The sequence below is a fragment of the Biomphalaria glabrata genome, chromosome 16 (genome assembly GCF_947242115.1).
Source record: "Biomphalaria glabrata chromosome 16, xgBioGlab47.1, whole genome shotgun sequence".
Lineage (NCBI taxonomy): Eukaryota > Metazoa > Mollusca > Gastropoda > Planorbidae > Biomphalaria > Biomphalaria glabrata.
In genome coordinates this window covers 15655664-15680598 of record NC_074726.1, presented here as the reverse complement: position 1 = coordinate 15680598, position 24935 = coordinate 15655664, and the positions used below count along the sequence as shown (strand labels likewise).

Genomic DNA, 24935 nt, shown 5'->3' with positions numbered 1-24935 from the left:
GTGCAGCTTGATCTAACCCATCTACCACTAAAAATGCTCAGCTATGTGCAGCTTGATCTAACCTATCTACCACTAAAAATGCTCAGCTATGTGCAGCTTGATCTAACCCATCTACCACTAAAAATGCTCAGCTATGTGCAGCTTGATCTAACCTATCTACCACTACGAATGCTCAGCTATGTGCAGCTTGATCTAACCTATCTACCACTAAAAATGCTCAGCTATGTGCAGCTTGAAGTTGTCTCTGAACTTAGATTTTTCTCATGCACTTTGTTCATTGCTCCAAGGGTGCCGGACTCAAGATTCTGCTAATTGCACATAGTAGGCTACAAGAATGTTGAGAAAACAATATTAGTCTTTGCATACTTTCTTTTATTCCAAGTCATTTCTAAGACAGACCAAAAAACTAGTAACAGACAAAATATAGTAGAGAATTAACAAAATAATGGAACAATTGAAATTTCATAATTAACAGTCAGCCACTCACTCTCTTTCTCCAATACTTGTACACACATTTCATCAGGATGTACATGGTACTTTCTAGCATTTCAATTAGAGAAGAAATGTAAAAAAAAAACAGAACTTGTATGACATGCCTGGTGAAGCAGAGCACTACTCTATCTGATCCAGGTTTTAGTCTTAATGCCTAAGTAACAGGAAAAACAAGAATTGTATGGGAACAATGATATGAATAGGGTTTCAACTAACATTTTAGGTAGGTTTGTCTATTTTCACAAACATTTTATAAAATAGTTTTTAAGAGATTTGCTCATTTAATTGAATCAGAAAGATAGGACCTTATTTTTTTTTCTGAAGGCATTTTGTATTAATTTACTAGTGTTTAACACAATTATTTCAATCTATAAAAAGGAAACATAAGAAATGAGTACTATGTAGACATTTATGTGTCTTAATATTGTTATACCATTCATAAAAATGGAATTAAAGATAAATCAATTTAGAAAATTAAACCAGCTAAAAAAAGCTTTCTAAAAAATGTGACAAAGCAATAAGTAAGTTTCAATGAAATACAAATGAATGACCAGCACATTGTTTTGAAAATCATTCATGACAGACAAAATGACATTCTTCATGATACAAGAAAAAAATATGAATGAGATAATTGAAGGGATGAAAGAGAGAATTTCATGACCTCAGTGTGCATGTAATGTACACTAGTCACATCAAGTAATATAGTCATCTCAACAAGCAACGTAAAACTAACATTTTTTTGTGTTAGTGGCTCATGATAGCTAAACAACATTAGGCTAATACATTTCACATTGGCCAACAGAGCATCACAGCTTTCTTGACAAACCAAATACAGCATATTACATGAAAGCAAACCCAATGCCAGGCATCCCACACTCAACCCACACAACAATGACAGGCAAAATGATTTCTACACCACTTGTTCTCCACGTCAAACTAGGCAAGTGTTTCTTTTAGTTGTCTTCTAGGCCAAGAAATCTGATGTTTTCAGAGATATCTTTTCTATAGCTCAAAATGAGTTTCTAAACTTCACTCGCATTAGTCCTCTACCATTTCCAGCATAAACTCAAAGTTAATTCTAGGCAGTTGTCATGCTCAAATTATAATATTATTAAAAGTGAAACACATTCCATTACAATATACTTTAGCTTTAAAATTGAAGTCTGTGCACTAGAAAGCCAAAGTTGTGTTCTCCAAGTGGCACAATTGAAAGTCTTTAATAAATAGTGAGTCAAACAGTTGATTTGTGTTAAGAGAAATAGAATCTACCAACTGCTCAGTACAAGAAATTGAAAAGCAGAAAGCAAATAAAAATTGAGATGGCTTGAAACGTTTAAATAAAAAACAAACAACACATTAGAGTTTAAAATGTATAACAAGTTTCCCACAACAATTGAAGGGGAATCCAATTCAATTTTCAAACAGTATCTAAAACAGTCTCTGAATATGACCAAGCATTGATTACTGACAATATCAGGGTTCAATGGATAGAAAAATTAACTATGAAAACACTGATTAGACAAAAAAAAAGAAAGCATTTCAACTAATTCAACTTGTGTAATTCATTATTCCATTGCTAAGAAAAAGAAAAATATGGATAGTTTTCCTATTAGTTTTCAAAATGAAATATCATGAGAGTTTTTCAAACAAAGGTTTGCAGTAAACAAAAAATCTTGTGTAACATAAAAGCTAAGACTACTGGAAATGAAAATACCAGACTATGATAATCAAAAGAAATTCCTCACATTAAAAATATTGCAACTGAACAATACAAACTAGTCCTAGCAGACCAACATTTCATGTTGTATTTTATTTCTATTCTGTCATCTCACAACAAAAGCATCAAAACATGACAACATTCAAATACTCAATAATGGAATAAAAAGTCCAAAGAAGAATAGCATTCACTAGAGCCATTCTTAAGTAGGGAAGTAATTAAAAATCACACATTTTTTGGGGTCTCTTACTCAATTATACTTTGCAGTCGCAAGGTTATCACATATTTCTCAGATACCAAGCAAGCAAAAAAACAATTTTAGACTTTTAGAGACAATAAATCAAACTATATTAGGAATATTAGGATTTTATAGGAGAACTTTGTGCTAAGATTTCTTTTATTACCTTAGCACAGTGACAAAACATGACAGGTGTTGTTGTTGTTTTTTTTTGTTGTTTTTTACCAGCTGTAGAAATGTTTAAAAAAAACAACATAAAAACAAAAAAAGAAATGAAATGAAAAATGCAAAACTTTAATGGTGGAGTGATGGTGACACCATCGTGTTAATACAAATTGTAAGCCAGTAAGCACAATGGACAATTTCACTAGACATCAATACCATAGCAAACCAACTTATCTTACATGTCATTGTAGTCAACTGTGTTTCATTTGTTCATGTAAAGTCTTTTTTTTTAATAATTTTTTAAATCCTGATTTTGATAAATATATCTATAATAAATATATATGGTAGTGCTGTTGAGTGAAAACAAGTAAACTGAAGGAAAAAAATGCAATCTGTGAAATAGTGTCGAAGAACACATACAGTTCCAAGCATTAAATCAATCAGCTTTTATTGATGTCATTTTAAAATTTAATTTTCTTCTTGGTTGAGAAGAAAAAAAGATTTAATTAAATAAAATCTTTTCAGAAAAAAAAAATTAATAACCCAAAACTCCACTACTAACTAGAAAAATTATCACTTGAAGAAAAAATGAGGGGGGAGAAAAAAACAAAAACACTGACAAGTAATCACAAATAAAGGGGTGTATAAACAATTTATTGATACATGTATATTTATATATATATATATGTGTATATAAGATGGAGGGGAGAATTTATGAAACACACTTCTGAGCCTGGTGACAATGTGATGGCTGCAGCTGTTCACAACACTGCTATCTATATGAACCTATCAGTTGTTCTCTCAGTAGAATATATATTTAGACCCTTACACCTTTATCAATCATCAGTATCTCTAATACAAAACATGAAATCAATATGATTGACATGAACTTATCCAGACTTCATTCTCTTAGAAAATAAATTGAAAAATAAAACACAAACTCTGGACTGCAAGCTATTTCCTTTTTGTAATCCATTCTCTGGACTCTACAAGGACAAGAAAAACACAAACCGTGTGAATATTCTAGTCTCAATTTCTGTGACAATGCCTGCAAAGTCAGTCTACCTGTATTGTCACAAACATACCTCATTTTGTGTGTGTGTTTTCATAAGCAAAATGTCCAATACATCTTGCCAGAAAAAAATAATAAATTCTTTTAATTCAAGGGATATTTGATCCTACTTCTACCAGCTGGGTTGTCAAGCAGGACAATGATGAGACATGATTAATGGACAACCTGCTGATTAAAAACTGTTGGCTTGTTGCAAGTGTAAGTTCTCTGCACCACAACAACAAAGGTAGAGAGATCCACCAAACTTTGTACACAATCTAATTATACTGGAATAATTTAGTCTTTTTTTTTATTGTTGTCGCTCAAAACAATTCCCAAAAGAAAAAGGACTAAATTGATGACCAAATTATTTATAAAAGCACATAAAATAAAAATACATATAAACAATTACTGTGTACAGGAGGAGCAACTGAATGACATTTTGTGTTGAAATCAACCAAAACAATTTGAGTGCATGTATAAATAGGCCAAGAGTAGGTTACTTGCAGCATCCTCCTTCTGACTGTTGGCCCCCCTGTTCATTGTTGAGTCTGACACCTCCCTGTTGTCTCTGTTGGGGTGTTCCAGTGCTATCACTTTTGGGCAGTTTCTTGGCTGCAAAGACAAAATCAACATTCAGGAGGAGGGAATGTCACAGAAAACTAGAGACATTATTTATCTAATTTTAGACAAATGCTATAAATATCAGTACCGTAATTAAAGTAAGGGGGGGGGGGGGGAGGAGGATATTTCTTTATCCTGTTATTTAAATTAATTAAATTTGTTAAAACCAACTAAATAGATGAGATATATGGATGATTGACCTAAAACCCTTGGATAGCTATCAAGGCTGCTTGAGTTTGAATAGACATTCGAGCTATGTTTATGTGTGGCAAGGACCTAAAGGCTGACAGAAACGTTTACCACAACCCCCCCCCCCCCCCCCCCCCCCCCCCCCCCAAAAATGTCCATAAAGATAGTGGACCAGACAAAAGCATTTTTTTTAATTATCAGTTTATATAATTTAGTTTTAAGTAATAGTTAGCTTTCTTTTTTTCAAATTTCGTTTTGAATTGTAAACATCAACAGCCTGCAAGAAGTCATGAATAGATCAATAAATGTGACCACACCACTAAAAATAATGAAATTTGGGGTACACTGTAACTTTGAAATAATTTCCAAATGAGAATCAAAGAAGATAACTAACCTATTGCAAGGAAAATATCATTAACATTCATTGCCGTTTTGGCTGATGTCTCCATAAAAAGTAGACTGTTTTCCTCTGCGTAGGACTGTGCCTCATCATATTCCACCATTCTTTTATTGGCTAAATCTGCCTTGTTGCCTGCCAAGGCTATCACAATGTTTGGACTTGCTTGACGTTGAAGCTCTTTCACCCAAGTTTTGGCTCTGCCAAATGTGTCCTAGTGAAAGAATGGTATGAGTTAATTAGGGCAGAGAAAAAGTCAATTTAAGAAAGGTGAAGCTGACAACCAAGAGGTGATAAATCTGACTCTTAGACGAGTCCTAGAGCAATGAGCAGGAAAAACGGGTGGTAGAACAAAACTTAACATTTAATAATAACAATTGAAAATGTGTACTTTAAGTTGGCCAGTGAGTGGCAAGTTTAAAGGCAACAAAAAAACTGAACCTTTTAGTCTTTAAATTTTTATTCTGATGGTATGAACACTAAGTGTTAACTCCTTCAAGTGAAACTGTCTAGAGATTTTAATCTTACCAATTATTCTTGCCCTAGTAGTTCAATTTAAAAAAAAAATTAGCTACACTTATAATTATTTGAATTTTGGATATAGCTTAATCCATCCCTTACCTAATGTGGAACTTAATTCTTTCTCTCCTAAGCGACACTAATAGCGTAGATTTTTTTTCGTAAAAGGCAATTAAGCGATAATATTGCCCTCGGTACAGTTAAACATCTTTGTTTCGTTCCTATTCTTGGTTAATAATTTTAAATGTACTTATATTCTAAATTTACGTGATGATGCTTGCAGAAGAGTTCATTGTTTACTTCCTTCAACATGGTTTTAATATTATAGAGTGTTTTGAAAGTCGTCTTTTTTTTGTGTGTGTGTTAAAATAGAAATGGAGCTTGGCCCACCTGGAAGTCGATCTACTAAAACTTGTAGATCTAAATTATATTCGGATCAACAAGAACTTATTGATTCAGATGACAGTGATTTTGTTTGATCTGATCATAGTGATACTGATGTTCTAGTGTTAGTGTTAGATTTAGATTCTAGATCTGAATCTGATAGTTCATCAGCTGTTGAAGCTGCCACACCCCCTCCTAAAACTAGACATCTAGATCTAGGCCTGTTGCAACAAGTTTGAAAAATGCAGAGATGGGTACTAAAACAGAAAGCAATTTTAGATTTATTCCTTCCAGTAAAATAGTAAATCTAGATCTACTTCAGCCAATGTAATATATATACCGGTGTCAACATGAACTTACTCAGTTCTGAGTCAACTGAGCTTGACTGTTTTTTTTACTCTACTAGATTCCGCAATTGTTGATTATCTTGTTGAAGCCATAAACAGTTATGCAGACTACATAATAAAAATAAACACTCCAGCACGCAGGACATGCATTTTTACAACAGTTTCTAACTATGAAATTTACAAATTTCTGGCCATGACTACAATGATGGGATTTGACTCGTCGTTACGTGCCGCACATCAATATGGATTGTTTTAAATACCACAGTTAAAACATGGAAGTTGTTTTTTTGTTCAGGAGAACATTATGTAAATAGAAATGAATCACTTTTATTTGAAATATATCATGTACAGTGTAATTATTTTCTTACTGGAACTTAATGTTGCAAGTTGTTGTTTTTTTCTCATAAATTTTCTATGGTGGTGACCTTGGATAATGTGCGCCAGTTTTGTACTCCATGAGTTTTTTTTATTGTTTTAGTGCCAGTTCTAGTTCATGAAAATATAAATAAGGATTATAAAACAATAGCATTTAATTCAGTTTGGAATAGAAATGAGCTTCTTATGTGGCTTGGATTAAATTTTTTGTCGTCCATTGGTGAGTTTTCAGATTTTAATGTTTACTTTTCATAAAGCAAAAAAAAATATCACTTCAATTTATAGACTTGATTTTTTAATATCTAACAAGAACATTAATTTTCCTTTAATTCAATATCAAAAACATTATTCTATGTAAGCAAAAAAGTTACACCATTTTAATAAGAACTTGTTAGTGCACTACAATCGGATTAAATTAATAATTCCGTCAGAACGTGGACAATTATTAAGGAGAGAAAGAGTTAAAAACTTAGATATAACCATGAAAAAGTTCAGATGAACAAAAGAAATGAATCTATTTGCAAGGTGATATGACTCACTGGATTTGTAATATCATATACAACTATAGCTGCTTGAGCTCCTCTGTAGTACATAGGTGCCAGACTGTGGTAACGTTCCTGACCAGCCGTATCCCAGATTTCAAATTTCACTGTTGTATCATCAAGACAGACAGTCTGTGTCAGGAATGCAGCTGAAAAGTGAACAATACACATTTCAAAGTTAAAATACAATGTTCAGACCAAGCAACAATAAAAAACAGATTCTATGTCATTGTAGTTGAATGAAAACAAATGGGAAGTTGTGTTTACTTTCAGTGATTGTAAAGAACTTTTATGGATATTTCCATATTGATTTCTTATTTTGAACATTCCCTATAAATGCATATATATTGAAGGGACTGCTGATTTGGAAATCTATACAGCCCATGTACTCTACCTCAAAACTTGATCTACACAAATCTTATGATTATATATATATAAGAGTTATAATGCTGTCTATTTCACACATGTTCACAAATTACCTCCAATTGTACTTTCTTGATATTCATGAAACTGTCCCTTGACAAAACGTAAAACCAAACTGGATTTCCCAACTGCAGATTCTCCTAGCAATACTAATTTAAACTGACATATTTTGCCCTGTGTTGCACCATTAGGACGTTGTGGCCCACTTCTTGTTGCCATTGTGTGTAGAAATGAGAAAATAAAATGTCTTTAATCAGATCTTTGCCCCCAGCCAATTAGTTCATCAAGGAGCTTGGTACCAGAATAGCTGGAAGAAAAGAGACACACACATAAGTTCTATTTTTAAGTATATATTTCAAGTTGAGAGAAATAAATGTAGAAAAAAAAAGAAACATATTGATCTTGATGATAGAAATAATAGTGAGCAACTCAACGCTTTAAAACAACAAAGTATTCAATAGTCATGTTTTCATGTTTTGCTGAAAAGTAAAATTTAAACAAGACAATCTCTTCAATACAGTTGCCATTACAGTAAGGGAATGTTTGGATATTACATAACAGCAAAGGAGGTATAAAAATTTGTTACAGTTTACAAGGGGGGAGAGTATCAAAACAAAGAAATTCAAATGAAATAACAAGTGCAGTGGTTCCTGGACTTTCATGGAAGGGCTATTCCACGATTTTTTTAGAAAAATATTAATGAGAAAAATTACTATGCAGTTTATTTTAACACCACAGGTAACATGTACAGTCTTGGGGGGAAACATGAACACCTCATTGATGTGATACTTTCCCCATCATGAAAAATGTGATTCTGGAAAGTAATTATTTTGTAAAATTCTTTTTTTTTTTTCTGTTTTTCATTGTTATAAAATAATATTACTCTGGGAGGAGGGGGAGGGGGGGGGGGGTTTAAAATGGTGATTTTGGCATCACATAATATCCAAACGTTCCCTAAATGAAAATTAACTTAATTGAATATAAATGTCACAAGCAGACATAGCAGTGTGCTGGTGGTCTAACCTTATTCTTTGTTGATAATTTTTAAAATGCGACCTAGAATGAGGCCATACACAAGTGTTTTCTAGCATTGCTAAGAAGGGGGAAAAAAAGTGAATTATTTATGAACCTAAAGTATTTGAAATTTCAATTTATGATTTTTTTTTAATGTGCTTATTTATTACAGTGTGTGTTATTTTTATGCAAAGGATTTGCTAAACCCATTATTACAACTGAAGATGTATATTATTTATTTTAAAACAACACAACAAAATGCAGGATGTAAAATGATCACCTTTGAAATAAAAGCAAGACAACCCAGAATTCCCTGCTTATCTCTACATGAAATGTGCAAGGTCTACTCTCTCTCTTGTCATGGAGATTAGTTTTTTTAGTATGTTAAGTTGGGGACAATTTATTGCTAGAGTTGTATTTATACACACTCACTGCTTCATAGCTTCTCATTTATGATATACATTCCCTAGAACATTTTTTTTTCCTTCAAGCAATAAAACAATTAAAAACAACTTTTGACTGCATAAAAGTAGTCACTACAAATGTTTATAAAAATCCAGTAGAAGGAAAACAATAATTCATTTTGAATATGTGGATATACTAAACCATTGCAGACAATGATTTAAGTGACTTTTTTTGCAGTTAGAATAGCACATGAAAAGTAAACTAAAATAAAGAGACTAATTCGATGGATACTTAAAGTAAAACAAAACAAAGAGACTAATTCAAATGATAGTTTGACTTGAATGAATTACAGTAATGATGCGCTATAGAAATCAATAAGATATATTCAATAATAATAATTCCATTAGTTGTCTTTCAGAGAGAACCAATACCAAGACGCACCAAGGTCAAACTTTAGTTCAGTCTCTGATAAATTTTGTTTCAGAAAATTGTAAACAAAGAAATTACTTTTTATGAAGACAGGTCAGTATCATATTTCAAGACTATGCTATTTTAATTGAGTTATTCAAGTAGTGGAAAATGGGGTGTTCCCCCCCCCCCCCTTTTGATAGTTCTGGAGTTCACATAGCTACATGGATAAAATGAATCCAGATATACAACACTAATATTAACTAGTCACATTAATAAAATATAAGCATATTTTATGATTCAAACACTGGACCCCAGGTTCTGAAGCCAAGCACCCCTTTTATTATAATAACACCTAAATAATTTTGAGTTTTTAGTCAGTGTAACTGGTTTACTGTGAATAAGATAAGTAGTTTTTATTTATTTTGGCTTTTTTTGTTACTCTTAATAATTGGCATTTTTCTGGATAGAAAGACATGCTCCAATTTGATTTCCATTTCTGTAATTCTACTAATTCTCTTAGTAAAACTTTAGTATCTTGTGCTGTTTTGATTGTTTTATAAATATAAATTAATCTAACTTTTGCAATTTAGTAGGTCATTTATGTAAATGACCTGGAACCATAAATGACCTGGAATGGCGGGCCCAAGGCTGTTTCTAATGATACACCTGAGTTTTCAGGATCCGGAGTGCAGTGGATCAGATATACTGAAATATATATTTCTTTTTTTTTAAGCAAGCTATGGTGATGAACTTTGTCAAATGCCATAGTAAAGTTTAATAAAATGGCATCTATTAGCTCATTTTTATGTAAGCCATTTGAAAAATCCACAATTAGACCAATTAGTTGAGTTTCACATGACATATTTTCTAAAAATTATTCAAAGTACTTTTGGGTGCTTTTTTGAAGCCTTTAAGTCACTCACTATGTAATATTTTAGGAGCTTATATGGGGCACACTTGTTTTTTTTTCACCTATAAAGGTGTGGCTGAGTTATCTGGACTACCAGGTTTTTGGATACAGAATTTTCTGGGCTCTACTGTACCACATTGACAACTATGTGTGAATAAAAAAAAAGTACTGTACTCAATAATAGGCAACAAATATCAGCTAAGTAGACTATAGATGTCAGATTCTTTACATTTAAAGTAAAAAATATTTAATAGACAATATATATTTTTTGTATGTTCGTAGTATATCTACATCATAAAAATATCAATATTCAAACAAAAAAAATTGATAATACTGGTAATTTTATTTTTTTCTTTAACAACTAGCCTTTTTATTTGCACTGTTATAATCTATAACTCAATAATATATACCATAAAATTATGCATTGCTCAATTTCCATTTCAAGTCAGAATGACAATCAAAAAAAAATTATAAATTAAAATTAAAAGATAGCAGGAAAAATCTGAAGTTAGAGGCGAAATTATATAAGCATGAAAAACTGACTCATAGAAGAGAAAAATTAACTGTTTTAATTTGATCCTAAGAGATTGTCATGCATGGTTAAGCACATAATATGATTCATAGAATCTAACATAAATATTGTCTTGATAGGATCAAAACATTCATAGCTCTTAAGCCGTATCTATAAGATAGGCTTTTGAAAGAGAAAAATTTGCATTTAAAATTATAAGAAAAACACATTTGGCTTACAGTAACAAGAAAGAGTAGTATTACTATCATTAGACAAATTTCCTTTTTTTGTGTGTGTGCATATACCCTTGCTACACTACAGTTGAAACTCCTGAATTAATAGAGACACACACAACTTTTAAATGAAATATCTTGGCCCCAACTACATACTTTTTGGCCTTAGTATATTCAGTGGAACAGTCAACATTACATGAGCATCCCAAAATTGTTTGCAATCCTCCAATAGAAAGCCCTCATTCCCAACCAAACTTTTAGGCCACCAAAAACTGTGTTTTTAATCCCTAATTGAAAGGCAAGTAAAGAACAAAGGACACCCTTCTTTGGAGGTGTGGTGGCTGAGAGGATCTTGACATCATCTGCTCTATAGACCCCATGGTCTGAAAGGGGAACTTTACAACATTCTTTGAATGAAATGTTGCATCTTAGCATATAACAATGCACCCACACTGCACACATTTTTTTTACCCATAAATTATAGAAGTACTGATAAATAATTTAGTGAAGCTTTGCTAGTCATAGATATAGAAATGCACCTTAATTAGAATAATCTCCCCAACCTTATTATACAACCCCCTTCCACGAAAAAAAAAACAAATTTACTTTTAATAGGCCCTTATATTCACTGTGACATTTTTTAGGATTTTTAATTTTTGGTTTAGAATAGAGGCCTACATGTAGATTTAATTCTAATTGTTTTAAAATTGTGCTACACATCATTAACTTGAGTCTTTACATTTCAAACTGTTGTAAAAAAAAACATTTGATAATCACACTGATCATCCCTCACATTCACTCTGACAATTATCTAGATGTAGAGAATTAGATTTGAAATCTATATCTGTGTAGAAATAAACATAAATTTTTTTTTAAATTGAAACGAAATAAATGTATGCAACAAGATAGAGTTAATAAGTGCTTATAGTGGAAGGAAATATATAATTTTGTTTCTACAAAACGAATTGGGACAAAACTGCAAATTTAAAAAATTTAATTTGGCAATTCAAAACATGTTTAACAGTTGCACTATAGATTCTAGTTGCATGTCTAAAAAAAAAAAACAAGATCAAACGATAAAAACTATCTATGTGCTAATTGTATTGCTCTTATATATATCTGTGTGAATTGGATAACAAACTTTTATGTGCGAATTAAAAAAAAAAGTTTTGGAAAGAAGAAAAAGCAATTAACCAGAGAAAAAGTGAGTAACTATACCAAACAGTTTAGTGTGAAGTTAAGATTTTCATTGAAGTATTTATTGGATGTTTGTCTGATCCACTATTACTTTTTAAAATGACAAAACCATCATCTAAAATTTTCTTTTACAAAAAACATTATCTTAAATTTTTCTTTGTTAATTAGATAGTAAAGTTATTAATTTTAAGGTAAAAAAATACTAATGAACAAAACTAATTGTTATTCTCCAATGCACAAGTCAGCTAGCAACTAGAAAAAGACTAGTCAGTAATGTGGGTCAAGATTATTGTCTGTAGTTCCAAAAGACACTGAAAGATATTTATGTAAACAACTATGTGAGTCATTGAAAGTTCTGACTAAGGGTCAAGATATTATGTAACAATCTAGAAAAGTCTTTTTAGGAGACTATAAAGGAAAGTAAAGCTAGATATCAGGGGTCAATGGTTGATCCTCATTAATTATTCATAGTCAGTATTGGCTAAGGGTCAAGATATTATGTAACAATCTAGAAAAGTCTTTTTAGGAGACTATAAAGGAAAGTAAAGCTAGATATCAGGGGTCAATGGTTGATCCTCATTAATTATTCATAGTCAGTATTTTATTCAGCAATTATTCGCTGTGCTTTATTTGTCAAGATTCTACTACTGATGTTTAAAAGAATTCGTTCAACGCTGGCTAAATTATTTTATTGAGTTGAGTTTGAAGATATTAAGCTGGAAGAATTTGTACTGATTCAACACAGTGTTTCTTCTGTGTGTTTATAAAAAGACATCTGCAAACATGGAAAAGTTAATGTTACTTCAAAAGTATTTAAGTGATTGTGTGAATAATGCAACTATGAAAATGTTTCGGGACACAAGTAATTTGGAATAGCTAGCTGACATGAGGCCAAGTTGTGAAATAATTGTGGAACAGATTATCTTTAAGAGACGATAAATTCTTGCATTGATCTAGAATAAAATGTATTATTTATTGTTAATTGCTTCCAGTTACTGAAGTAGATATAGAATCTAATAATATAAATGTAAATTTTTTTAAATATCTTGAAAGTTAAATTTAAATGAGATGCTCCTTCAAAAAAGAAGATTATTACATTTTGACATGTACCCATGTGAGACATGTGTTAACCTAGTTATGGATGGCTGCCTGGTCATGCGGTTTGCATGCTGGACTGTCATTCAGATTTATCGATGGTCCCTGGTTCAAACCGTGCCCGCTCCCATCCCCCGTCGTCCTGCAGGAGGTTTAGACTAGGAAGTAATTATCTTCAACTCTGAAGGAACATCCGAAACATGTAAAACATTTTACAAACAAACATTTTATAATGTATGTTAATTAGATTTAGACTGTCTATACTATAGATAAAATCTGTACCAACTTATTAAGTCAAAGGTTTTCCTTGCTAAGTCAAGCAATTTGTTCCAAACTTTGTCTTAGCATGTGGAATAAGAAATGGGCATTTATCATTTACCTGGTATCTTTCTATATGAGTATTTACTAATATTAGAATGAGATCAAAATTCTTGATCCTAGATTATTCTAGATCATTTTAATTTTGCATTTTCATATTATATATATGAGAGTTTACTAGATTCTTAGCAATCAACTCTAAGACTGTGATGTCAGCAGTATACATCTAGCTAGACTTAGCATATTAAAGAGTTACCCAGATTCTAGAGTAGATTTGTAAAATTTGTTTAAATCTAGAATCTAGATCTAAATATATATTACTAGCCAGATCACTGATCTAGTGCACAGGATTTAGACCTATGTCAACATGGGGAGATGTTACCTCAACACTACTTTATTTTAATACGAAAATGAAAGTAGACTTTGAAAATGGGGTCTACCCATTTATCTATAGCTAGTATAAAAATACTGTTCATCCAACTTCTTACATTTTGATACATATATATATATATATATATATATATATATATATATTATTAGATCTAGATTTAGATCTTTATATTTTTAAAATTGATATTAATATAATAAATGGCCCTAACTCAACACCAATAACAGTAAACTCAGGTGTACCTCAAGGAACAGTCTTAGGTCCACTGCTATTTTTAATTTACATAAATGATTTACCAAATTGCATTATTTCAGGAACAAAAGTCAGATTGTTTGCAGATGACTGTTTAAGTAAAGAACAATAAAACATAACAAGAGAACATAACAAGATACAGATGTTTTACAAAGATGAATTTTACACAAATTGGAGCAAGTCTTTTCACCCAAAAAAATGTCAATTATTAAGAGTAACAAAAAAACTAAAACAAATAAATACCACTAATCTTAATCGTGGTAAACCAGTTACACAGACTAAAAAGTCAGAATACTTCTAAGGTGCAATAATAAATGAAAAACTATTATGGAATCCCCATATTGATGAAATTATTAAAAAATCAACAAAGCTGTAAAAAGCTTGTCTTCTAGTTGTTGTATGATGGCTGTCTGACTTCAACAGATTATTCAGAAGATGTTTGAGTTTGTTGTACAGACGTATTCAATGTGCTCAAAAACTTCAAAGAACAAATCCTACCACAATGACAAGATGTACGGACTAAGTCCAGACAGCTCTAAAGAGACTTGAATGAAGTTTAATGCATAAAAGCCACAGTCAAGTCTCTCTCAGTAATACAATGTTGTCACCTTGAATTCCTAACATCAATTGAATAATATACTAACATTAACAAGCTAAACCCCACTATCCGTGGTGTCACTAAATGTTGCGTTTAAAGTTTGTCACCTGATGTGTCTCTATACTACCTATTTTAGGTGCCAAACAAAGCTTTAGTGTTTATTACAAGAAATTTCTACAATCAAATAAGAACATAAAACTAAAATGTTATTAACTTTGGTTAGGCCAATTATAGAATATATGCATCCACTGTTTATTATATCTTCTTATAAAATACAGATGTTACTTCAAACAAGAAGATGATTATGTCTTATGCGTTATGCATCTAGTCATGCATGTTAACCAATGACTTAAATTCTGCCAAGTCATTGGTTTTCTTAGCTGCCTCAGGCAAGTTTATAGGATCCATTAGCTCAAGAAAACATTAAGAAACTAGAACATACACAAAATAGAGCAGTAAGATTCATAACAAACGAATATTCACATTTGATTAGAATAATACCTTTAGTAAAATCACATTCCTTAGTTACATATTAATACATATTATATATATATATTATATAAATATGCTAGGACTAATTTTTACAAATACCCCTTCTTCCCTAGTGAAGTGCTATTTAGAGCATGGAATGGGTTGTCAGAGTCAGCCAAGAAAACCAATGACTTGGCAGAGTTTTAGTAAGTCATTGATTAACATGCATGACTGGCATGACTAGTAGATCTATTTCTAATAGTAGTAATAGACATATTCATGACATTCAAATTCTAATCTAATCTAGATGTATTGAACTAGAATTTAGAATTATCTAGAATTCTAGATTTATAGATCTTCTTAAAATTAGTCTTAAATCTAAAATAAGATCTACCAATCTAGAATGGATAGTAAACAAGTATAGATCTACATTCTACTACACTTAATAGATTGATTTCCTGATTGAAATTCTAAAATTATAGACTCTAGCTATATATAATATATATATAAAATCTAGATGATTCTAAAACTATATCTAGTCTATATCATAGATGAGTAGATCTAGGCTTAAATCTAAGATCTAAGTTTTCCAAAATTAAGTCTAGTAATCTAGTAGATAGATAATCTAGTCTATCTCTATACTCATGCCCATGGCATGAATCATGATAAATGATGGTCTCTAACAGAATTACAATCATATTATAACCTCTAGTCAAGACTAGATATAAGTAGATCTACTAATCTAGATCTAGAAATTTAGTCTGACTTGTGTAAGTGCCCGCCGACCTCCTCGTGGTGTCCCCTGGAGTAAGTCCACCCTTTGCTCTCAGGGTGGTCTGAAAAAGGATAACATTGCGGGAGTCCCAACTTTCCTAGCAGGCTCTCATGCTCTCCTGGTGCAGAGTTCTGCTGGTGAGGTCTGGGTAATGCTAAGCTCTGATCGACATAACCCCTGCACGCTCGTCTGGTGTAGGGATTTGTGTCTGTCGGGGCTTTAGCTAATGCTGAACTGATCAGCCGCCGCCCTGTCAAGCCATCAAAATTTGCGACCCTAAACTGGTGGCTTTAAAAAAAGGTCTCCTGCCTCACTCCACTTTCGTGGATTAAACCCTGCCCATATGAGCGAGTGGTTGAATTAACTGATCTTTCGATCGATTTATAGTTCAATGTTCATGTCTGGACTGTTTTTCACTGCTCGCTCTAAGGGGCAACCCAAATCTCCCCCCCCCCCCCCGGAGGAACCCATACCAATGTTGAGAAAAATTATAAAGAAAAGCGAGTCTGAGCAGACCCTAACAGGCTCCGCTGGCCAGGTAAAGGGCATTAGGCCTGGCATCGAAAAATGTGCTACTAATCGCCTCACAACGTTGGTACTTATGGAGAACGGGCCACGTTGTGAAAAAAGAGCTACTGTTCTTCCCAACACACATCCTTTTTCCCCCAAACAAACACTACAATTAAAAAATCAAAAGTCTCAGAAAAAATTAACCCAACACCAACACCTCATACTGGGAAAGTAAGTATCCCCACACTAATTTAGGTGGAAAGATAAAGCAACATGATCCCCAAATTTCCAAATCTGATGCTAAAACTTTCAAAGTCCTTCAATGTAACGTCCGAGGACTTATTCCAAAGACACTTGAAATAACTAACCTGCTCCACAAAGAGTGTGTGGATGTTGCCTTACTACGAGAATGTCTGATAGGTGAAAAAAGAAGTGTCTCAATAACCGGGTACTCTGTTTTCCGCTGCTCCTGTGGGGATTGCCGAGGCCTGGTTACATTGGTGGCTAATGCTCTGGTCGCCAAGAAAGTGTCCACAGACTTGAGTCAGGGGAGGACAGACACTTTGGTATTAGAAATTTGGAAAAATAATAGACGCTTCAAGTGCATCAATGTTTATAATCCACCAAAACAAGAACTGGCTTTAGATGTCAGAGAAACAATAACTGTAGACACTATCATAGCTGGAGATCTAAATGCCCATTCACCTTCCTGGGGCTATGATGACACTGATCAGTCTGGTAAAAAAGTTCATGACCTGTGCAATTCTACTAACCTTTTTCTTTTGCAAAATAAACACTCTCCTCCTACTCTTCTGCAAGCTAGCAATGGTTCACTATCACGATCAGATCTTTCTTTAGTCTCTGCTAACTTGGAATCTGTCATAACTTATCAAGTACTAGGCGATATTGGTAGTGACCACCTTCCAATATTACTGACTGCCACTCTTTCTAAAATGAACACCAAGACAACTAAAGAACCACGAAAGTGGTGCTATAGTAAGGCTAATTGGAAAGGATACGAGACAGCTGTCGACAATGCCCTTAAAAAAATCAATGTAGAGTCTAGCTCTGTCGACCTTGTGTACCGTCAAATAACAACAGCTATCCTGGGCATGGCTAAAAAGTTTATTCCTCAAACTTACCCTTGTAAAAAATTCAAAAACTTTTGGACAGCTGAAATCAACAAACTTGTTATGGCTCGGAGAAGGGCATAAAAAAAGGCCACTAGACTATCTGATGAAGCTGGCCTCTCCACCAACCAACAAAACATTCAACGCTTTCATCCCCTTCCCCCTTGGTGTCGCCCAACGACCCCAGACATACGCTTGAAATTAGTAGACCCTAATGCCACTAAGCAAAGCCGTTCATCTAACGACCTTCAAATCCTAGCTCTGGAGACCATTAATACCTTCAAGCCCAGTGCTATTTTTGCATACACTGATGGGTCGGCATCAATAGATTCTGGAAGACTTTCTTGGCTCTTACACAGTCAACATTTTTGGACCATGTGGTAGTGTTTGCAGTTTTGATGCGGAGATCATGGCAGTCTGTGAAGCCTTAAAAGTCATTGACTCTCAACTCCCCAAGGGACATTTGAGGGCAACACAGATTGTTGTGGTCACTGACTCAAAATCTGTACTACATGCTTTGCAAAGCCCCGGACCATGGCCCCCCAATATCAACACTGTCATCATGGCTTCACATAACATTAAACAACGCTATGGCACCCCTGTAATAATGCAGTGGGTACCGAGTCACATAGGTGTGACTGGCAACACAATTGCAGACTCTTTGGCCCACCAGGGAGGGCTAATTCCACCCAATAATCAGGCTGTAAGCTTTCAAGCCCTGGCTATAATACAAAAAACAGAAATGGAAAAGTGGTTTGAGTGCTGGGACAAGTCCCAAAAAGCCAGTGGAGTCTGGGAGCGCATGAGGCGCCCTGACTGCACTTCCCAGTGGTGGAGGCTGTCCAGGCCTGAGCAAGCTATTATAGCACAGTGCAGGACAGGCCACTGTCCTGTTGGCTCATATTTCTCGCCGCTATGGCCAAATTTTGATTCACTGTGCCCCCCCTGCGGGGAAGAAGAGGAAACCGTGCCTCATATTCTGTTTGACTTCCCCAGACTTGCTGATCTCCGTCTCGACAGGTCTGGGAAAACCAAAATTCTTGACCTGTATGGCGACATTTATGCACTACGCAAGACAGCAGGGTTTCTGTCCAGGGCTTTTGCAAGAGAGGATTTGAGCCTCTCAAGCCCTCACTCTAATGGAGTTTGATGATGATGATGAAAAAGATGGAAATAGTTTAAATAGACTAGAATGACTACTTAGATTGAAAAATATTTGATCACATTCATTATTATAATCACAATATACACAAATTGATTAGTCCTGTTACTCAAGATTCTAGATTTAGAAGTAGTTAGTAGATCTAGATATCTAAATTATTCTAATCTATATTCTATATAGTCTAGATCTGGATCTAGAGTAAGAGAATTTATCAAATTCTCCTTCATTGAACGCGTTGCTTTTTTGTTTGTTTGTAATTCATTTGTTTTTATGTTTGGAGCTGGCAGTGAGGAGAGGTATAACTAAGCATGTAGTGTCACAACCTATCAAACAGGCAGTGGAGGAAAGGGGGGGACCCCCCCGGTCATGAAAAGAATTATAAGCATCTAAAGGATGGAGGTGCAAAAAAACGAACATTCAAATTATGAAAACAAGAAGAGGGTCCATGGATGGGAATTAAAAGAAAGAGAGAGAGAGAATACATGTAGCCTAGTTGAAAATATCATGTTTATTAAATTATATATATATTATAACAATTAATTTATAGATCTATAAATCTATACTATAGTCTATATAGATTTATTTCTGTCTGTTTCTACACATAGATTATATAGGTATATAAATAAATATATATATATATATTATTTATATATATATATATAATATTATATAATATATAATATAGACGAGAGAGAGAGAGAGAGAGAATATATGAGGCAATAGACTAGTAGTATAAATACATATTGATCATATTGCAGAAGGGAATCTACTTCTTTTAATACAATCTAAATAATTTTTATTTAACACAGATCAGATATAATTTATTAGCAATTTCATAGTGGCAAGTGGTTTGACGGTGCTCAAAGTCCAATGAAGGGGAAAGCACAAAAACTGTGTTCAGTAAAGCCAAAGGATCATGAAGTGACCCAATTTATTTTAAAATAAAATCTTGACTATGAGTGGTAATTCAAAAGAACACACTTAACACAGCTATTTTTATTGTCCCTTAGTCATTAGACTATTTAGACTTAGACGATTAGTCTGAGACTGATTTAAGTGATTAGATTAGTTTAAGAATAAGATTAAATTAAGAATTAAGTCATTTAAGTTTAAGAATAAGAATCTGCTTTCTCAGTTTTTTTTGTAAGTTAAACCTTCAGCAAATAAAAATTTGACCTAGTTCCCGATAGTCGGTGTTCAGATATAAGAATCTACTGTAGAGTCTAGACATAGACTATCTTAGAATAACTAGAATCAGTAGAATGTAAACACGGAAGACTCAAAACAACACTACACTTTACAAGTCAATAACAACGATTAAAGACGGCCATGTTTTTTATGGTGTTGACAACAAACATAAACTAGTATCACGAACACCGTTTATAATGATAGCTAGACTTGATTAAACTCACCAAGAACTATATAGATCTAGAATACTTAAACAAATGTTACTAATAATGAAGTTTTAGTTATGTAAAGGTAGACTAATGGAAGTCAGTATCGTAGATACACCCTCTTGATGTTGGACTAATTTATGTATTGAAGCGGATGTTACGGCGCTTTGTATCTAGTTCCAAATAAAAAAAATGTTTGAGCTTCGATGATAAATTAAATAATTAACTTTCAATTAAATGTATTTTGATGATTTAGTTTTTAAATTATTGAATTGAAAATAAAACAACTGTTGTTATAACGAAAACTTTACTTGCGTAGTAATCTCAAGTCAGTCGGTTTACATGACGTCATTCATAATACGGAAATAGATGGTCAGGTAATGTCAAAGCAACAGCTCAAAAATTAAGATCGTTTAAAAAATTTAACTAAAATAATGAGTGGATAGAACATAGAAAGTTGATGAGACTATAAAATAAAATTTACTCCAAATAAAAAAAAAATATATTGTTGCCCAACTTGAAGTTTGTTTGTTGTTACTGCAAGATAGAATAAATCTTTAAAAAGTTGGAATAACATCTAGCAAATCAGCTGTTCACAAATGTCATGTCATGAAATGATAAATCCACACAGACACAAAACAAAAGAAAACTAAGAAAATTTTATAAAATTTTATTATTTTTTTAATGCATACTGCAAGCAATTTGTAACAAAAATAAAATAAATATAATGCATATAATTCAAGAATGACATTATTTTTAAACACAATAAGGAAAGTAACTACTATTGGTACCAGCATATTAGTTATTCTTCCACATATTATACTAATGCCAATGTTTTGTTAATCATTGTTGAAATCCATACAAATATCAAATGCCTATAGCCTAATGTGTTCAAACGAAAAGATCACACATATTTAACTTCAACCTCATCTTAGCAACACATAGATTAAACTAATCATAGAACTTAAATCTCTTAATTTTTTTTTAATTAATTAAAACAAAAATGTTGGTAAGTAACCAAACTGAACATTTTAAAAATTACAAATTATCTTAATTTCTGGTAAGAAAAACAAATTAAATTAATGATTTCTGGTAACACATAGACCAAAAAAAAAATTTTTGCAATTATATAACAAAATTATTTTTCTAACTTGATTACCTGCTGCCCAAAGTATTTTAAGACTAAGACTAAATATTTACTAAACTTAATGGAAAATTATAGGTCTACAATTTGGTCGCAGTTGCTAAGTGGTAGAAAGTTTGATGACATGCCAAAAGTCATGAGTTCAAACCTTCAATAAAGATCAGGAAAATATACAAAGGACTTGAGCTTGGCATGTCATATCTATCTTATTGGTCATAACTTGTAACACAGATAAACATCTTCTGCTTTATAAGGATGTTAGGGATTATATATATATATATATATATATAAATTTTCTATGTGTGGGTGTTGCTTATGTTTTTGCAAAAATAGTTCCTCAAAGTATTAATCTATAATTTGTAGTTCCAGAACAAATGAAGGAAGTCTGAAAACAAACAAAAAATTGTGTTTATTTGCAAAATTCAGATAAAAGCAAAATTCAGATAAAAGACTAATAGAATGATCAGATATGTTGTTGTTCAATAGCAGAATGAAATAAAATGATTAGCTTGTTAGCTTGTGGAAGAAACAAATGATGGGTAAGTATTTAATTCCAGCACAAATCTCATTTGTACAAGGTTACCCAGAAGAGCTCAAAAGAATGTTTTGTTAATTTCTAAACCATCAAAAATAAGAGAATGATGAAAAGGTTATTTTTACATGTAGAGTACATGTGGCCATTATGTGGTGAAATGAAAACTAATGAGATATGAACTACACCATCTTATGCAGAAACAGAGAAAACAAAACTGGATCACTCAAATTGATTATGTAATTAAGAGTGATTAGTAGACCACACAAAATAGACATCCTCTTAATCTAACAGAAAAGTACTTGCAAAACAAAAGGAGAAAGAGGCTGACAAAATGGTTTGTTTCTAAAATAGCTGTAGTTAAAATACAATCAGGATAGCAGATCAGCTCATTAAAATAACCAAGGGCACATACACAACTTCCTGTTGGGGGATACAAAAAAAGTCTGTGGTTTCAAGTGCACATTGAACATCAATTTAAACAACCAGAACATTGTTAAAAATAATTAAGTTACTAATTAAAACAAACCTAAGACATTATAATTAACACTACCATTATGAAACTTCACTGTTATGAACTACTGTGTGATCCACATTGACTAGAAAATTTTCATTTTTATCTGAATCTATCAATGCCACATCCCCAACATTCTTTGTCAAGGATTCCACCACTTCTACTTCTTCTTTGAAAGACTGGAGAGGCTCAGCAAAGGATCCTTTTAAATCACTGTCATAGCCACCTATGTTGTGGACAGCCAACACAGAATCACAAGTAGGAGTTGGTGAACTGGATTCATTATTAACTGTAACGTCTATGCCAGAGTCTGCCTCAGAAGACAAATTTTTTTTTGTACTTTCTGATTCCAATGTCATGGTTTCAACATTAGGTTCCACTGGTTTGAAAAGTTTATTTTCATGTGAAGTGGGAGGGCTTTTTACTTTTTGAGCATTACTAGTCTGAGCTGAAGGCTGATTTCCTTTAGCATTGTTTCCATTACCAGGCGAAGAAACATATTTATGCGACAGCTGTGATGACTTTTCAGGTGTTGATCGTTGATCTGACTTTTGCTTCTGACGAGGCACTGCCTGGAATTCAACAATAGTTTTATTGCTTAAGATATGAGTAATATACACTATTTTCTATTAGTTTACTAAAGTGATTATCAAAGTGGCCAGTAATGCCTTATTTTCCATTAAAATCTAGACTATTGTGCTAAATTGGGAATAACATGGGATTTAGGTCTACTAAGATATGGGGAAATTTAATTTCATTACTACCAGAAAACATTACAACTACTCTGGTTCTTATTATGAAAATATATATAATATCTAAGTCTTAATTTAAAATCTTTAATGAAAAGTAAATTTTCTGGGACTAACAAATTAAAATGTTTACCAATATTACTTAGAAAACTGTATTAGGTCTTGAGAGTGAAAAAAACATAAAAGGCATAAGAAATTAAAATCATGGTCGACAGACAAAGTGTGATTTTTGTGTGGGATGGTTCAGCAAAATGTGAGTCTCCAACAAATGAGGATTACAGCAATACTTTGCTACATTGAAAAAAAGTAATGAAGATCTCAACTATCATCAAATAGATCATCAGCCAAGACACTCTAAAAGATATTCAATGTTTTAATAGATAACTACAATGCACTTTGGCTAAGCAAGTGTTATAAAATGTATTCTAATGTTTTGGAATGGGAGGGGGGGGGGGGGGGGAGAGGTGCACACTGAACATAAAAGCTGAGTCTCCCACAGCTGTTAACCAAACTATTGTAAATAAGGTAAAATGGGTAAGATAATATGGACTCACTTGTGGATCAATAATTGGTATTGCAGCTTTAGGTCTCTTCTGATGTGCTCTTGATGGCTGTTGTAATTCAGGTGCATAATAGGTTATATCTCCTCTGTACACTTTTTTATGCTAAAAAAAATACATTTCAGTTGTCATTAAATATGTCATTAATCATTTGAATCTTCAGAATCAAAGACAATACATACTATTAATCATTTCAACTATAAATAGTTTAATAAAAAGTTTAAATATTAACAGAAGTTGGCAAAACTTATTTATTATAAGAGTTATTTGGATTCACTTTTTTGGCCTACCCCCCCCCCCCCCCCCCCCCCTTTTTGTATTTTTTCTTTAAAAATGAAAGTCAATTTCTTCCCTTACAGTCGGAGATTGTTTTCATTCCTTTAGGTCAGATGCCTACCATATAAAACAAATCTTTTTTTTAGCAAAGAGCAATACAACTACGTTTTGAAATCTATCGAAACTCAGTTTACAATTCGAGTTGAATATGTTGCTCATCATTTGTTTCACAATACTGTTGAAAGATGAGCTTTTTTTTGGCAGAGATTTGTAATTTATTTACTATTTTTATAATTAGATTCAAGTAGGAATGAAATTGTGGGCTAAATATTTTTAAAAATTTCCTATGAATAGAAAGAGACATCAACGGTTGTCGCAGTTTCTTCAGAAGCCTCCAACTAACGAAACAAGGGTCGTTGACATCTAGAGTTTTATAAAAAAACATATATTCTAGATGAATCAATCTCGAATTTCGCCATCTTGATTAGCATATTTCTGACAACTGTGGTAAGTGTGGCTACATGCAAGCAAAATAGTTCTAAACTTCATTGATAAAGAATTACTTTCAATCGACTGATGACATATTTACGACAAACTCATTTGGCAATTTCGTTAATTGAACAAAAGCTGGTAGAAAAACAAGGTTCCAAAGAAAGTTTGTGTGGAAACACAAACTCAAAATCTGCCCCCGAAGTGGTCAACACAGGCAGGTAAAAAGTCAGGCTTCAATATTTTAAGAAAGAACATCAGAATGAAATTCTATCAAAGACAAATGACAGAGAAGAATGGAGAAAGAAGGTTGACAGATCTTGTGTGGTGCCCTGACGGTCCAGCAGACCAAAAGATAGGTGAAAGTGAATGTGAAGTTGAATGTGAACCTGGCCTAACTGATGTCTTATAATGAATATCTAACTGATCTAATT

The 24935-nt window shown here is 32.8% G+C and overlaps 2 protein-coding genes across 4 annotated transcripts in view; both read right to left on the bottom strand.

The window, feature by feature from the left end:
* Positions 1 to 351: 351 nt before the first annotated feature.
* On the bottom strand, positions 352 to 20674 carry LOC106063407 (ras-related protein Rab-5B-like). Of its 2 annotated transcripts, none has more exons than XM_056013792.1 (5): positions 20549 to 20674; positions 7520 to 7770; positions 7038 to 7189; positions 4871 to 5087; positions 352 to 4278 (listed from the first exon to the last, which is right to left on the bottom strand). In XM_056013792.1, exons 2-5 carry the CDS (start codon positions 7680 to 7682, stop codon positions 4163 to 4165), a joined length of 648 nt encoding a protein of 215 aa, XP_055869767.1. In that variant the 5' UTR covers positions 7683 to 7770; positions 20549 to 20674; the 3' UTR covers positions 352 to 4162. The 2 variants fall into 2 exon arrangements, with proteins under 2 accessions (XP_055869767.1, XP_055869766.1); XM_056013791.1 differs by lacking the exon at positions 20549 to 20674 and adding an exon at positions 20256 to 20415.
* Positions 20675 to 20890: 216 nt separating this feature from the next.
* The window catches only part of LOC106053469 (protein CASC3-like), a 28052-nt gene continuing 24007 nt past the window's right edge, over positions 20891 to 24935 (bottom strand). For both annotated transcript variants that reach the window (XM_056013789.1, XM_056013790.1), the window contains 2 exons: positions 23731 to 23841; positions 20891 to 22999 (listed from right to left, as the gene is read on the bottom strand). In XM_056013789.1, coding sequence (XP_055869764.1) covers positions 22469 to 22999; positions 23731 to 23841 — 642 coding nt within the window. In that variant the 3' untranslated portion in view covers positions 20891 to 22468. The remainder of the gene's footprint in view (positions 23000 to 23730; positions 23842 to 24935) is intronic.

Coding starts and splice junctions, on each gene's coding strand:
- LOC106063407 (XM_056013792.1), bottom strand. CDS start 7,682: ATGGCAACAAGAAGTGGGCCACAACGTCCTAATGGTGCAACACAGGGC. Junction 5,088..7,037: donor TATATGATATTACAAATCCA/GTGAGTCATATC, acceptor TTCTTTCACTAG/GACACATTTGGCAGAGCCAA. Junction 4,279..4,870: donor TGATATTTTCCTTGCAATAG/GTTAGTTATCTT, acceptor TTGTCTTTGCAG/CCAAGAAACTGCCCAAAAGT.